This window comes from Colobus angolensis, unplaced genomic scaffold (assembly GCF_000951035.1).
Source record: "Colobus angolensis palliatus isolate OR3802 unplaced genomic scaffold, Cang.pa_1.0 Scaffold19, whole genome shotgun sequence".
NCBI lineage: Eukaryota > Metazoa > Chordata > Mammalia > Primates > Cercopithecidae > Colobus > Colobus angolensis.
In genome coordinates, this window is record NW_012115043.1 from 5,797,749 (window position 1) to 5,809,769 (window position 12,021).

General features: G+C 41.9%; 1 protein-coding gene across 2 annotated transcripts in view; it reads left to right on the plus strand.

The window, feature by feature from the left end:
• Nucleotides 1-12,021, plus strand: part of LOC105510542 (dipeptidyl peptidase 8) — a 55,763-nt gene that overhangs the window by 2,275 nt on the left and 41,467 nt on the right. For both annotated transcript variants that reach the window (XM_011940387.1, XM_011940388.1), the window contains exons 2-4: nucleotides 6,181-6,291; nucleotides 9,003-9,131; nucleotides 11,528-11,589. In XM_011940387.1, the coding sequence (XP_011795777.1) occupies nucleotides 6,181-6,291; nucleotides 9,003-9,131; nucleotides 11,528-11,589 (302 nt within the window). The remainder of the gene's footprint in view (nucleotides 1-6,180; nucleotides 6,292-9,002; nucleotides 9,132-11,527; nucleotides 11,590-12,021) is intronic.

The following is a 12,021-nucleotide window of genomic DNA, read 5'->3' on the forward strand; positions in this document are numbered from 1 at the left end:
GTGAACCTGGGAGGCGGAGCTTGCAGTGAGCTGAGATCGTGCCACTGTACTCCAGCCTGGGTGACAGAGCGAGACTCCTCAAAAAAAAAAAAAAAGAAAGTCATTGTTAACAGATATGTTATAGGTAGGAAAACAAAATGATACATATTCTCTCAAGTTTGTTTTTTTTTTGTTCTTTTTTTTTTGAGACAGAGTCTCACTTTGTCACCCAGGCTGGAGTGCAATGGTGCGATCTCTGCTCACTGCAACCTCCGCCTCTCGAGTTCAGTTGATTCCCCTGCCTCAGCCTCCCGAGTAGCTGGGATTACTGGCTAATTTTTTTTTTGTATTTTTAGTACAGACAGTTTCACCATGTTGGCCAGGGTGGTCTCAATCTTCTGACCCTGTGATACACCCACCTCGGCCTCCCAGAGTGCTGGGATTACAGGCATGAGCCACTGTGCTCAGCCTGTTTGTTTTTTGTAGCAAAGTCTTGCTCTGTTGCCCAGGCTGGAGTGCAATGGCGTTAGCTCACTGTAACATCCGCCTCCTGGGTTCAAGTGATTCTCATCCCTTAGCCTCATGAGTAGCTGGGATTACAGGTGCATGCCACCACACCTGGTTAATTTTTGTATTTTTAGTGGAGACGGGGTTTCACCATGTTGGCCAGGCTGGTGTTGAACTCCTGACCTCAAGTGATCCACCCACCTCTGCCTCCCAAAGTGCTGAGAACAGGCGTGAGCCACGGCACCTGGCCAGACATAGGGTTTTATAAGAGCACCAATGTGGGAAAGTGGTCAGGGAAGGCTTTCCAGAAAAGATGACACCTAAACTGATCCTAAATAATGTCTATATATTATCCAGTACACTCCTGACAAAGGGACTACATGAGGAAGGTCTTGATGCAAAAGACATCATGGTATTTGTGAGGAGGTAGAAGCAGTGTGAAGGTCCTGAAGCATAAGTTCTGAGTCAAGAAGTAGCAAAAGACTGGCAGATGAGGACCAGGACAAGGGTAGACCATATCTTCTGTAAATGAACATGGACTTTATCATGATATGAGGGTCCATGGAAAAGTTTTTAACAGTTGTGTGATCATAATCATCATGTTGTCCATAAGTTGCTCTGGGTACTTTGTGGAAGTTAAATTCAAGAAACATGGGTAGAAACAGGAACACCAAAGCTTGACTGTTGCAGTTGTCCAAGTTATATGGCCTAAATCTAGAGCATAGGATAGAGACAAAGGGATGGAGTAGGGAAAACCTTAAGTTAAAAGTATAGATTTTGGTGTTTAATAGGTTTCCCTTTGAAGTCAGGAAATCAGAACAGCTGTTCTACTACCAATGGCAGTAGAAAGATTAGGTTGGTAGTTAATAAATCTGTTCTGGAAATCCAAGCCATTTTTTCATGCTTTTTTTTTTCCATTTTTTTGAGACAGGCTTTCCTGTTGGCTCACTGCAGTCTTGACAGGGCTCCAGCAATCCTCCCATCTCAGCACTCCTGAATAGCTGAGACTACAGGTGTGTGCCACCATGCCTGCCTAATTTTTAACTTTTTTTGTAGAGACAAGGTCTCCCTGTGTTGTCAAGGCTGGTCTTGAACTCCTCGGCTCAAGTGATTCTCTCACCTCAGCCTCCTAAATTGCTGGGATTATAGGCATGAGCCAACAAACCCAGCCCAGTTTTTCATGTTTCAGCAAACACTGGACACTTGCTATGTACCAGTTATTGTACTTGAGGCTGAGAGTGCAAAGCTGTGATATAACTGTCAGAGTTAAGGCATTTTTAGTAATTTTTTTTCTTCTGTAAAATTGTTTTCCACAGGATTTGTGAAGATTGGCAGAATTTAAAATGGAAAGCACTGGAATCCTGCAGGACATTATACTAGTGTTTTTATTCTTTATCATGTTGTATGTAGGTATGCAGTATATTTTCAGGATTAATAGAGTAGTTAAGAATACAGGTAGAGCCTGGTGAAGTGGCTTATGTCTGTAATCCCAGCACTTTGGGAAGCCAAGGTGGGAAGATCACTTGAGCCCAGGAGTTCAAGACCAGTCTGGGCAACGTAGGGGGAGACCCTGTGTCTACAAAAAAATAAAAAATAATAAAAATGACCCAGGCATGGTGTCATGGGCCTGTTTCTCAGCTACTCTGGGAGCCGAGGTGGGAGGATCACTTGAGCCTGGGAAGTCAGGCTCAGTTACACCACTGCTCTCCAGCCTTGGAGTGAGCTGTAATTGTACCACTGCACTCCAGCCTTGGTGGCAGATGAAAGAGAGAGACCCTGTCTCTAAAAAAAAAAAAAAAAAAAAAAAAAGAATGTAGAACTAGTTTGAATTTCAAGTCTACCGTTTATTAACTGTGCGGCCTTGGTTATTTAACCCATCTCTTTGTTTCCATATCTATAAAAACAGATGTTAATAGCACATCAACATAGGGTTGTTATGAGGCTTTAATGAGTTAATATATATGAAGTATTTAGGATAGTGCCTGAAACATAGTAAGTGTTGTGTAAGGTGCTTAGATAGAAAGTAGGTAGGGAGTTAATGTCATCAGCTTATTCCACTCACAATAGGTTTCTAAGTGAAAGTCCACTTGAGATGGATTTGGTCAATCAGTATGTACATGTGTTTATTCTTTACTTGGTGATAGAGGAATTTAAAAGTAATAAAATCCTAGTTTCTGCTCTCAAATGACTTACTGAGAGGATGAGATGATACTATTTATTCATTTAATAAATAATAATGGAAGTCTATAATAAACAGTAAGAAGATACAAATGAAGGTTACTTATCTTCATAGTATTGGCTGTATCATTAATTCCAAAATTCAAAACACTTTGAAAACTGAGCTTAGTTTTCATTAGGTTGTTACTAAAACTCATTTGGCAGTAACACCTGACCTGAAGTGACCTGAGGATATTTATAAACTTCATATGCTCACCTACATAGTGTGCCTATTCGTAAGTTTGCTGCAGGAATATTAGTGTATTTGATTACAAGGTATTTGGTTACCCTGCTGGAGATACTACATAATGTATTGTGGTAGATGTACAGTATATGAAAAATCTTGGCCAGGCACGATGGCTCATGCCTGTAATCCTAGCACTTTGGGAGGCTGAGGCGGGTGGATCACCTAAGGTTGGGAGTTCAAGACCAGCCTGAACAACATGGAGAAACCCCGCTTCTACTAAAAATACAAAATTACCTGGGGTGGTGGCGCATGCCTGTCATCCCAGCTACTCAGGAGGCTTAGGTTGGAGAATCGCTTGAACCCAGGAGGTGGAGGTTGCGGTGAGCCGAGATGGCACCGTTGCACTCCAGCATGGGCAACAAGGGCAAAACTCTGTCTAAAAAAAAAAAAAAGAAGAGGGAGGGAGGGAAGAGAGAGAGAGAAAGAAAGAAAATGAAAGAAAAGAAAGATCTCCCAGATTCTGAATTCCAAATATCTCTTTTTGGATTCAAACTTTTTGGATAAAAAAATCATTGGTTTGTACTGTACATTATGTCAGACTGTATAGAAAACATGGATAAACAAAAATAATAAAACTTGCCTGTAAAGTTAGAATCAGGCCAGGTGCAGTGGCTCACACCTGTAGTCCTAGCACTTTGGGAGGCCAAGGTGAGAGGATTACTTGAGCTCAGGGGTTTGAGACCAGCCTGGGAAACATAATGAGACCTCATCTCTACAAAATTTTTTTTAAAAATTAGCTGGGCTTAGTGACACATGCCTGTGTTCCAGCTACTTGGGAGACTGAGACAGGAGGATTACTTGAACCCAGGAGATGAAGGCTGCAGTGACCTGAGATCTCACCCCTGCACTCTACCCTTGGTGAAAGCGAGACCCTGTCTCAAAAATAAAATAGAAATTAAAGTCCCTATGGTATATGTAATGCCTACTAGACTGGCTAAAGTGAGAAATATTGAGAACACCAAATGCTGGAGAAGAACTTTCATACTTTGATAGTAAGAGTGTAAAATAATAGAAATACTTTGGATAACTGTTTGGTACTTTCTTACGAAGTTAAACATACACTTACCACACTAACCAGCCAGATTACTCGTAGGTATTTACTTAGAAGAAACAAAAACACATGTTCTCAAAAATTCCCTTTTTTTTTTTTCTTTTTTGAGACATGATCTCAGTCTGTCCCCCAAGCTGGAGTGGAGTGCAGTGACGTGATATTGGCTCACTGCATCCTCCTCCTGCCGGACTCAAGCAATTCTCCTACCTCAGCCTCCCGAGTAACTGGGACCATAGGCACCTGCCATCACACCTGGCTAATTTTTGTATTTTTTATAGAGGCGGGATTTTGCTGTTGCCAAGGCTGGTCTCAAACTCCTGAGCTCAAGCAATCCGCCCTCCTCAGCCTCCCAAAATGTTGGGATTATAGGTGTGAGCCACCACGCCTGGCCCAAAAAATTCTTACACGGTAATAATGTTCATAGCATCTTTATTCATAATAGCCAGAAACTGGAAACAGGCAAGATATCCATTAACAGATAAAAACTATGGTATGCAATGGAATACAACTCAGCAATAAACAGGAATTAACTATTGACACATGTAACAATATTGATGAAACTCAAAAGAATCCAAACACAAGTATATATATACTATATGATTTCATTTACATGAAATTCTAGAATATGCAAACCTAACCTCTGGTGATAGAAATCAGATCAGTGATTGTTTCTGGGTCGGGGCTGGGCCTTGACTGGGAAGGAGCATGAGAAAACATCCTTGGGTACTGGAAGTGTAAGTGGTGATAGGAGTGTGGTCATACAAGTATATGTATTTTTCAAAAATAAACAGTACATTTAAGAATTCGTAAATTATAGCCGGGCGCGGTGGCTCAAGCCTGTAATCCCAGCACTTTGGGAGGCGGAGACGGGCGGATCACGAGGTCAGGAGATCGAGACCATCCTGGCTAACACGGTGAAACCCCATCTCTACTAAAAATACAAAAACTAGCCGGGCGAGGTGGCGGGCGCCTGTAGTCCCAGCTACTCGGGAGGCTGAGGCAGGAGAATGGCGTAAACCCGGGAGGCGGAGCTTGCAGTGAGCTGAGATCAGGCCACTGCACTCCAGTCTGGGCGACAGAGTGAGACTCTGCCTCAAAAAAAAAAAAAAAAAAAGAATTCGTAAATTATAAAGCAATTTTTAAAAACCTCGAAATGTTACTACTTGGAGATAACCATATTTCAGCTTATATCAGCACTTTTTAAAAATGCATTTTTATAAATGAATCACAGTGTAAATGCTATTCAATAATCTGATTTGTTTTATTCAAGTATATTGTAAACATGTCCTCATGACACAATTTTTTTTTTTTTTTTTTTTTTGGAGACGGAGTCTTTTTCTGTCACCCAGGCTGGAGGGCAGTGGTGTTGTGATCTTGGCTCACTGCAACCTCCACCTCCCGGGTTCAAGCGACTCTTCTGCCTCAGCCTCCCAAGTAGGAGCATGCCCTGCTAAGTTTTGTATTTTTAGTAAAGACGGGGTTTCACCATATTGGCCAGGCTGGTTTCAAACTCCTGACCTTGTGATCTGTTCCCCTCGGCCTCCCAAAGTGCTGGGATTACAGGCGTGAGCCACCACGTCTGGCCTCAAAATCTTATATAATTATGGCTTTGTGGTTTTCTTTTAAAACAAGAATCCCCTTCAAACTATTTGCTGGAAACCTAAGTGTAAAACAGATGAAAGCTGAGCTGCTCCAACTGAATGAGATGAAAGAAGAATGGTTGAATTATATGACCTATAAGATTCACTCTAGGTCTAAGATATACTTCTCTGTGTAGGAGAGTTGCAAGTATCCCCTATACTCTGCTCCTTTACGTGTAATCTTTTTTCCATGATCCTGCTAATTGGGAAAATAATAACATTTATTTGGAGCATGTACTGTGGTCCAGGCTTTGTTCTGAGTGCTTTATGTGAATTAATTAATTTAATCTTCATATCAGCCTCACAAGGTAGCCTTTTATTCTCATTTACAAATGGGATAATGCAGTGGAATGAGATTGAGTGATTTGCCCAAAGTCAGACAGTACGTAAATGATGGACCCCAGATTTGAACTCAGTCCATTTAGCTCCAGAGTTTACCACTGTACTCCAGCTACCTTTCCAAATAAACTGAATCATTTTGCTTTGTACGTATGAAAAGATAGCTTTCTGTGGTAATTTTGCCTTTTATATTTGTCTAGAGCTAGCCAACGTGGAAGAAGATGCCAGATCTGCTGGAGTCGCTACCTTTGTTCTCCAAGAAGAATTTGATAGATATTCTGGCTATTGGTGGTGTCCAAAAGCTGAAACAAGTAAGGGGGTTCAAATAATATATTATGGATCATTTAAAGTATTGTAAGATTCACCTGTCAGTTAAGTGCACAGATTCTAAATCTTGGTTAATAGATTGGAAAGTGGATAATAGATTCCAAAGTGGTGATGATTGATTCATGCCAGTAGTTACTTAAAATATATACTTTAGGCCAGGCGCAGTGGCTAACACCTGTAATCCCAGCACTTTGGGAGACTGAGGCAGTCAGATCACCTGAGGTCAGGAGTTCAAGACTAGCCTGGCTAACATGGTGAAACCCCGTTTCTAATAAAAATACAAAAAGTTAGCCGGGCGTGGTGGCACGCGCTTGTAATCCCAGCTACGCGGGAGGCTGAAGCAGGAGAATCGCTTGAACCCAGGAGACGGAGGTTGCAGTGAGCCGAGATCGCACTATTGTACTCCATCTTGGGCACTGAGAGCGAAACTCGGTCTCAAAAATCTGTAGGTTATGGCCAGGCACAGTGACTCAATGCCTGTAATCCCAGCACTTTGGGAGGCCGAGGCGGGTGGATCACGAGGTCGGGAGATCAAGACCATCCTGGCTAACACAGTGAAACCCCATCTCTACTAAAAATTAAAAGAAAAAAAAATTTAGCTGAGTGTGGTGGCGGGTGCCTGTAGTCCCAGCCACAGGGAGGTTGAGACAGGAGAATGATGTGAACCTGGGAGGCGGAGCTTGCAGTGAGCCAAGATTGTGCCTCTGCACTCCAGCCTGGGCAACACAGTGAAACTGCGTCTCAAAAAAAAAAAAAAAAAAATGTAGATTATATTTCATCATAATGAAGTCTAGTAAAAACAATTGTATTGTGGTTTAATGCCTCTGGCCCCTCAATTCTCTTTGCCAGTTTTTCTCCTAGAGGCTGGTCTTGGTAGTGCTGGCAGCATTGGTGGCAAAATAAAAAATACCACACCTTGGCCGGGCGCAGTGACTCACACATGTAATCCCAGCACTTTGGGAGGCTGAGGTGGGCGGATCATGAGGTCAGGAGAGCGAGACTATCCTGGCCAACATGTTGAAATCCCATCTCTACCAAAATACAAAGAATTAGCTGGGTGTGGCGGTGCACACCTGTAGTCCCAGCTACTCGGGAGGCTGAGACAGAAGAATCAATTGAACCTGGGAGGTGGAGATTGCAGTGAGCCGAGATCGTGCCACTGCATTCCAGCCTGGCGACAGAGCGAGACTCAGTCTCAAAGACAAACAAAAAAACACACCTTAATGTGTTGCTATAAAAATAGAGCGAGACTCAGTCTCAAAAACAAACAAAAAAACACACCTTAATGTGTTGCTATAAAAATGTGATTGACTAGAGAGTCTGTTAAACAGATGACCAAATCAGTGTATGAATGGATAGGATAAAAGGGAACAGATTCCTCCCTTTCTTGGGGCAAATTCACAAATATCTCACTCTCTAAGAAACAGCTCACTAAAGCTTGGCTTTCAAACTTTTTGACCATGATCCAGTTAGAAGTGTACTTGTATTGTGGCCTAATACATATACTGTATAGATAAAAATGAAAACAAATTTCAAGAAGCGATACTTACTCTTTTTTTTTTTTTTGAGACATAGTCTCTCTCTTGTCGCCCAGGCTGGAGTGCAGTGGCGCAATCTCAGCTCACTGCAAGCTCCGCCTCCCAGTTCAAGCCATTCTCCTGCCTCTCAGCCTCCCAAGTAGCTGGGACTACAGGCGCCCGCCACTGCACCCAGCTAATTTTTTGTATTTTTAGTAGAGACGGGGTTTCACCGTGTTGGCCAGGCTGGTCTCAATCTCGTGACCTCATGATCCACCAGCCTCGGCCTCCCAAAGTGCTGGGATTACAGGCGTGAGCCACCGCGCCTGGCCGCAATACTTATTCTTATGTGTAATACTCCCTGATACTGTTATGTTGGGTTTTTTTTGTTGTTTTTTTTTTTTGAGGCGGGGTCTCTGTTGCCCAGGCTAGAGTGCGTGGTGCAGTCTCAGCTCACTGCAAACTCTGCCTCCCAGGCTCAAGCAATCCTCTCACCTCAGCCTCCCAAGTACCTGGGACTACAGGTGCAAGCCACTACACACAGCTAATTTTTATATGTTTTTGTAGAGATGGAGTATTGCCCTGTTGCCCAGGGTGTGGTTTGTGTGTTATATTTTTTAAAATACTGATTATGACCCATTAATAGATTTCATGACCTATTCATGGTTTGGAGCTAGCAGTCTGAATGCTTCTCTAAGAGACCCTGAAAAATACATGTAAGCCATGTCTTGGATTTGGACATTTTATTTTAAGATGTAAAATGTATTCTTGTATTTGTTAGAACATGATTTTGACATGAATAGAGAAACTATTCAAAATAACTGTATTTAGTATTTATGTTTTTAATGGGAAATATTATAAATGTAATAAAATATTTCATTTTTCAACAAAGAATGCATTTGATGGTATGTAAGAATGAAGTCCTTCAAAAATGTTTTTCCTTGTTTTGAAAATATGTATACATATCATCTCCAGTTGTTTTCCCTCCAAAAGAAGTGGCTTAACAATAACTCACCTTGCTGCTACAAAGACTAGTGATATTTTCCTACAAAAAAGTAGCGTATTTTATACATAAGTTATTCTTCACTATAAGAAATCTGATACTAGAAGGAACGGTTGGTTATGACTACTTTCTGGAATAATTATTCTAAATTTTCAATATCTAAATTTCTTTTAAGCTCCCAGTGGTGGTAAAATTCTTAGAATTCTATATGAAGAAAATGATGAATCTGAGGTGGAAATTATTCATGTTACATCCCCTATGCTGGAAACAAGGAGGGCAGATTCATTCCGTTATCCTAAAACAGGTACTGTACTCCATTGGCATTTATATTCACTCATTTCCTCTTTCCAAATAAGATTCTGTAGTCATCCAAAGGTGTAGTCAATGACATTGGTCATTTCCAGCCTTATTTATGATGGGTTGTTCACTGAGTATCACAAAAATAGATTTTGAATTAAAGGGTGATCGTTTTTTATTCTTTTCAGAGGTAGGGATGTCCACACAATTGATTTCCTCAAGGAATGAATTAGAGGGTATCTTTGCGCCAGACGTGGTAGCTCATGTCTGTAATCCCAGCACTTTGGGAGGCTGAGGCAGGTGGATCACTTGAGGTCGGGAGTTTGAGACCAGCCTGACCAACATGGTGAAACCCCATCTTTACTAAAAATGCAGAATTAGCCAGGTGTTTTGGTGCATACCTGTAATCCCAGCCAATTGGGAGGCTGACGCAGAATAATTGCTTGAACCCAGGAGGCAGAGGTTATAGTGAGCCGAGATCACGCCATTGCATTCCAGCCTGGGCAACAAGAGTGAAAATCTGTCTCAAAAAAAAAAAAAAAAAGGAGACGGTGTCTTTGCTAGCAAATACAGATTTTTAAGTGATACTGTTCATAATAAGTGATTTTTTTTTTCCATGTTGCTTCTTACAGCATTTCAATTGTGAAAATAATACATATTTTCACTTTATTTCGTTTGGACTCTTTTCAGCCTGGTTTTTTGTTTTTTATTCTTTTAAAATTTTATTTCAATAGTTTTTGGGGAACAGGTGGTTTTCGGTTACATGGATAAGTTCTTTAGTGGTGATTTCTGAGATTTTGGTGCACCCATCACCCGAGCAGTGTACACTGTACCCAATGTGTAGTCTTTTATTCCTTACCCCCCTCCCACCCTTCCTCTGGAGTCCCCAGAGTCCATTATATCATTCTTATGCCTTTGTGTCGTCATAGCTTAGCTCCCACTTATCATTGAGAACAATGATATTTGGTTTTTCCATTCTTGAGTTACTTCACTTAGAATAATGGTCTCCAGCTCCATCCAGGTTGCTGTGAATGCCATTATTTTGTTCCTTTTTGTGGTTGAGTAGTATTCCATGTTGTATATATACTACATTTTTTTAATCCACTTGCTGGTTGATGAGCAAGCCCCTTATTTTTATTTTACTTTTTTAAGACAGTGTTTTGCTCTGTCATCCAGGCTGGAGTGCAGTGGTGTGATCTTGGCTCACTGAAGCCTCTGCCTGCAGGGTTTAAATGATTATCCTCCCTCAGCCTCCTGAGTAGCTGGGATTACAGGTGCCTACCACCAAGCCCGGATGATTTTTGTATTTTTAGTAGAGATGGTGTTTCACCACTCCTGACCTGAAGGGATCACCTCGGCCTCCCAAAGTGCTGGGATTACAGGTATGAGCCGCTGCACCTGGCCGAACCCCTTATTTTTTGATATTCAAAACGTATGAATTTGAGATGGGGCTCTGAGATTCTTGTGCAGTAAAGCTCTGACCAGCTATATTATTCTTTTTCATTTTTTTCTTGAGACAGTCTCTCTCTGTTGCCAAGGCTGGAATGCAGTGGTGTGATCTTGGCTCACTATACCTCCACCTCCTGAGCTCAGGCCATTTTCCCACCTTAGCCTCCTAAGTAGCTCGACCAGCCTGGTGCAGTGTGTACCACTGCACCTGGCTAATTTTTGTTTTTTGGTTTTTTTTACTTTTTTGTTTTTGTTTGTTTGTTTGTTTGTTTTTTGCTCTGTCATCCAGGCTGGAGTGCAATGGCGCGATCTCAGCTCACTATAACCCCCGCTTCCCAGGTTCAAGCGATTCTCCTGCCTCAGCCTCCTGAGTAGCTGCAATTACAGGTGCCTGCCACCATGCCTGGCTAATTTTTGTATTTTTAGTAGAGACAGGGTTTCACCATGTTGGCCAGGCTCGTCTCGAACTTCTGATCTCGTGATCCACCTGCCTCAGCCTCCCAAAGTGTTGGGATTACAGGCGTGAGCCACCGCACCCAGCTGTTTTTTTTGTGTTGTTTGTTTTTTTGAGACAGAGTCTCACTCTGTTGCCCAGGCTGGAGTGCAGTGGCGCAATCTCAGCTCACTGCAAACTCCGCCTCCCAAGTTCAAGCAATTATCCTGCCTCAGCCCCCTGAGTAGCTAGGATTACAGGTGCATGCCACTGCACCTGGCGAATTTTTGTATTTTTGGTAGAGATGGAGTTTCACCATGTTGGTTAGGCTGGTCTCAAACTGACCTCAGGTGATCCACCTACCTCGACCTCCCAAAGTGCTGGGATTACAGGCGTGAGCCACTGTGCCCAACCTATACATTATTCTTGACTTAACTAAAGTGTAAAGAGGATTGATCTGGCAAAATTAATTTGAGCAATTTTGGATAAACATTACTATTCATTTATGTCTCTCTCTAAAGGTACAGCAAATCCTAAAGTCACTTTTAAGATGTCAGAAATAATGATTGATGCCGAAGGAAGGGTAAGTATAAAATGCTGAGTTGACCTTCTGTGTCATTTGACTAATCTATTTAGCCCGGTAGGGTTCTTTGATACACTTTTTTATTTTTGGACTTGTTGAACTTACTGAGATATCTGTGGATCATGATTTTAGACTGACCTAATTTTTTACTTACAAATCATCCTGCTGGTTCATAAGAATGGGAATATGGGGATATGCATATTAACCACTCCTTTCCAATAGTTTTTCTGTTTGCCTTTATTCTCCAGATAAATGTTAAAAGGAAAAAAAAGGTAGTTATTGACTGATTACCTTTTGTGGTGGGTAGATGTCTGTGGTGCATTAAATATCCCACAGTGGCCGGGCACGGTGGCTCAAGCCTGTAATCCCAGCACTTTGGGAGGCCAAGACGGGCGGATCACGAGGTCAGGAGATCGAGACCATCCTGGCTAA